The sequence below is a fragment of the Verticillium alfalfae genome, genomic scaffold, assembly GCF_000150825.1.
Source record: "Verticillium alfalfae VaMs.102 supercont1.2 genomic scaffold, whole genome shotgun sequence".
Classification (NCBI taxonomy): Eukaryota; Fungi; Ascomycota; class Sordariomycetes; order Glomerellales; family Plectosphaerellaceae; genus Verticillium; species Verticillium alfalfae.
In genome coordinates, this window is record NW_003315037.1 from 1,626,315 (window position 1) to 1,630,540 (window position 4,226).

General features: G+C 60.4%; 1 protein-coding gene across 1 annotated transcript in view; it reads right to left on the reverse strand.

Moving 5' to 3' along the window:
* The window catches only part of VDBG_01960 (conserved hypothetical protein), a gene marked incomplete at both ends in the record, with an annotated part of 2,228 nt that extends 1,317 nt beyond the window's left edge, over nucleotides 1–911 (reverse strand). Inside the window, 2 exons of the mRNA XM_003007726.1 lie at nucleotides 4–228; nucleotides 318–911. Of these exons, the coding sequence (XP_003007772.1) occupies nucleotides 4–228; nucleotides 318–911 (819 nt within the window). The remainder of the gene's footprint in view (nucleotides 1–3; nucleotides 229–317) is intronic.
* Nucleotides 912–4,226: the final 3,315 nt, after the last annotated feature.

Below are 4,226 nucleotides of genomic sequence, written 5' to 3' on the forward strand. Positions count from 1 at the left end.
TACGGCTGCTGGGGATGGTGGTGAGGCGGCATCGAGCTCGGCGGAAGGGGTTGGCCCATACGCCCCATAGAGCGTGTGCCGGGTGGAACTCCGCCCTGGCACGGCGGAAACGGGAATGAACGCTGTTGAGCTGCTAGAGGACACAGGTTGGAAGATGCACTCCTGGTTCATCCTGCTGCAGTTCACGCATTTGCCTCCTGGCGCGCTCTGATAGCCACTGCAACGAATCTGGACACCGAAGGTAAGTAGGAAAACCAGGGGCCTGGTACGGCCAGCAAATCGAGGCAGATTCGACAGCCGTTTTGGAGCGCACATACCTTTCTCTTCCGGCAGTATCTGCAGGCAATGGACGTCCGCTGTCTTGGTGCAGCCTGGGGTAGTGCCACGGCACCTGGGGGATAGTCCCATCGAGGCCCGCCCGCTGCAGGATGACCGTATTCATACCTAGGCATGCCCTGGCCGGGCTGTGGGGGGCCGTACTCGGGATACCGTGCTCCAGGAGGCGGGGGAGGCCCTCCGCGGTGGTAGTCTTGGTGGTACGGATCGGGATAGTGAGGCGGCGGGGGCTGGCGGTCGCGGTAATAATCCTCTCTCGGTTCCGAGGGAGGGTAGGTGGGAGACCGAGGACCGGGAGGCTGAAGCGGTGGGAGTTGGGTGGGGTGGGCTCCTGGTCCTGGAGGTGGACGTGGCGGAGGATAGCCGTTCACGGAGCTAGGCGAGGCATCGTAGTTGCCGGCTCGAGAGTCTGCGCGAGGGTCACCACGAGGATCGCCTCTGGGGTCGCCTCTGGGGTCGCCACGCGGGTCGCCACGCGGGTCGCCACGCGGGTCCTGTGGCGGATAACCTCTCTGGTACGGTGGCTGCTGGCCATAATGGTCCTGGATGGCTGGCAAAGTCAAGGGAGCAGCCATGGCTGGTCTGGATCGAGCGTCGTCGGGATACCGCTGGTCAGCGGAAGGTGGTGGTCCTGCGTGGTGGAGCTCTGGCGGGCCTCGTCGTCGCGCGCAAATGAAGGGTCTTCTCTGTGATGTGAAGGCTGCCCTCGTCCTCCGTGCTCCTCTGCCATGCTCTGGATACAATTGCCAAGGAGAAGCCAGCGCGTGGGGGGGCTGGCCGGCGCGTTGCCTCGTATGAAAGTGAAGGTAGAGTTTCCTCACACTGAAGCGGTCCGAGGGCGCGGATGCTGCTGCCGTTGCTGTTTCTGTAGCTACTGTTGCTGAGAATAGAAAGAACTGCAGTGGTAGTGGTAGTGGTAGTGATGATGACGGAGGGCGACAGTGATGGTGGTGGATGAGGGATGCGATGCCAGTGAGATGTGCGCGGATCGCAGGCGCAACTGTCGACTTGCAGGCGACGATGTTCTTGGTTCAAGGGCGGAAAATGCTAATTATGCAAGGGCATGAAAGGGCATGCCGAAGCTGACGATAGTTTGCAAGGAAGCAGCGGTCCGTCGTCCGAGAGGCTCGCGCAACCTCAACGCGCGCAGTGCGACAGGCGCCCAAAAAAAAAATAGTGAGAGGAGGAGAGTGAGGGACGGAGTAAGAAAGCAGCAGATGCTTTCGGAGCGGTCCGAGGTGAAGCGGCGGCAGCGGCGTCGGCGGCGGCGGCGCACACGATGGTCAGATGTGGTAGAATCAAGGATCGGGGGAATGTGGGAAATTGGTGGTTGAGACAAGAGTGGAAGGAGGGTCTGCAATGCGGCAACCCTGGGTTTCCAGACTCGTGGCGGCCAGAATCCAAGGAATGCGGAGGACAGCGAGCACGGGCTCGTGGGTCTGTCCGGGGTTGAAAGGCGAAGTCGAGGTTTTTGGGGGCCGACACGGGAAACCCAAATGGTCGTCGTCGAAATCCGAGTCGCGGTTCTGACGCTGACGACGTGTGGATGTGCAAAGGCGGCGGGTGGGCGGAGGTCGTGGTGTGGAGGGGAGAAAAGAGGCGGTGATGGAAGGTGAGGTGAGATGCGAGGCGAGGCAAGGTTAAGACCCTCGAGCTCGAGTGCTAGAGGGCGGGTGCCAGTACAAGTGGCAGCAGCGGTGGGTGAGGCAGGAAGGCGCTGGCGGGGCGGTACGTGCGTCCCTCCTTTTACTGGCTCCAGTGCTGCTGGTGCTGGTACTGGTGCTGGTACAGGTGCTGGTACTGGTGCTGGTGCGGGTACTGGTACGGGTACTGGTACGGGTATGGAGTGCTGATTACGGTGCGGGCGACCGCTGGCGCTGACTGGTGCTGCTTGGGTGACCGTCAGGGAAAAGTGGCGGCAGGGTAGGGTGCTCCTGCGGGATGGGACGGCGGAAGGAGGGACGGCGCGCAAGAAGTAATCGGGGAAAGAGGAGTCGACCTAAGTAGCAAGGTACCATACGCAAGCAAGGGCAGGCAGGTACGGAGGGGCCCGCCAGGTTACCTTTACCACCTGGCTATATCCGACCAACGCTGACTTAGGGAGCAAAACCTGGCAGGCACAGACAGTCAGACAGGTAGGCAGGCAGGAAGGTGGACCTGGTATTAAATTGGCATGTGTGAAAGGTTGTTCGCTAGGAGTCAGAGTTGGAAGGGGCGAGGAGAGAGAGGGAGTGTGTGTGTGTGTGTGTGTGAGTGAGAGAGAGAGAGAGAGAGAGAGAGAACATACGGTCAAGGCAAGGCACGTCAACGGCAGGCGAACAGTCCAATTTCCAACGGGAGCCAGCTGAATGGACAACAGGCAAGAACGAAGAACTTGCCAGGCAGTGAGTGAGTGGTGAATGAGTGCGTGTGTGAGTGGTAAGGGTGGAGAGGGGGGGTTGTCTGCAAGTATGATTTAGAAAGCAAGGAGAGGAACAGAGCACAGCTGGAGACGGCTTAGGAAGGGGCTACCTGAAGAACATGCGGACAAGGACGTATGGGTTTGTGGACGTGACCAGACAGTGGGTAGTGGGTAGTGGGGTGGGTGTGCGTGTGCAAGCGCAGGCCCCCCCCCCTCCCTCCCCTCCCCCTTCACCTGCCCCCGTAGGTCGGGTCCCATCGTGGTGGGCTGGAAGGACCAGGTGAGGATATGCCCGCGAGGTCAGGTACCTGTGGCAGGCGCCAGGCGGTACCGTACCGTACCGTACGCGGCGCACTTCAATGCAGCAGGGAAGTGGCACCGGGCTGGGCTTGGGCTGGATGGAACCCGCTTGTCCACCCAACACCAGGGTTAACGACAGCCGAGACTGGACTAGGACTGGGGTCGGCTCGTTGGGTTAGCCTCCAGCGACCGGTCCCACTCACTGTTCTCCCTCGTCGCCGTCTAGGTGGAGGCGCGATGGCGTACACTCACTGGCTGCTGTCGGCATTCAGTCACTTCGACGTGGTGGCCAGTGAGTGTGCTTTGTCTACCTGTTCGCCCGTCAGGCTGTCCACCCACTCCTCCTCAACAATGGATCCGAGTCTTTTTTGTGTTTTTTTTTGTTCGACCCGGAGCAAGCCGTCGCGGCTCAGTTGACTCGACTCAAGTCGGCTTGTGAACGAAGCTGCTCTTTCACGCCACACTGGCTTGGCTCTGTCGAAGCCGAACATTGATTGTCGCACCCATGCCTCGACACTAGGACATCAGACTGTACGGTGCAGTTTGCGCGTCAGCCTCGAGCCGTACTGGTCTTTGTTGCTGGCTTCCCGAAGTCCATGCTTATCCTTGGGACCTTTGTCTCTCCGCCTTGTCTTGCCCTTGCCCTAGTCTCTCCGTGCTCGCTCCTAGAAAGAACGGATGCGTGGGCGGGGACTACTGCGGGAATGGGAAGGGCGGACAGATGATGTCGTGCCGCCCAATCGCTGTCGCGACCATGCGGGAGTATCCCTTCCCACCGTGACGGCCCAAACCAGGCCCGGCAGGCTAAGGTACCGTCACCAGGCCGTATGCGGCCCTCTTGGGGCTCTGGTGCGCGCTGAACAGACCACGGGAGAGGGTAACAAGTAGTTGGTGTGCGTCACTATGCTTTCGCTCGCCGCGAGCCACCCCAGGGGGTGCGTCGTGACTCCAGTGGCTCATGTGCCACGAAAACAAAATCTGCGAGCTTCCGCAAGCCGTCAAGCACATGGAAGGCAGCAAACAAAGCAAGCTCACAAGGTTGTCCACCTGATCCCAGAATAAACAGCAATCCAAATATCGTCGACACCGCACTAGGAAAAATACGAGGTCTGCATGCCTAGGGCACGCTGAAGGGAGAGGACGATTCGCACGGCCCAGCAGGCGTGTGTTCATCCAGCGTGGCCCTGTG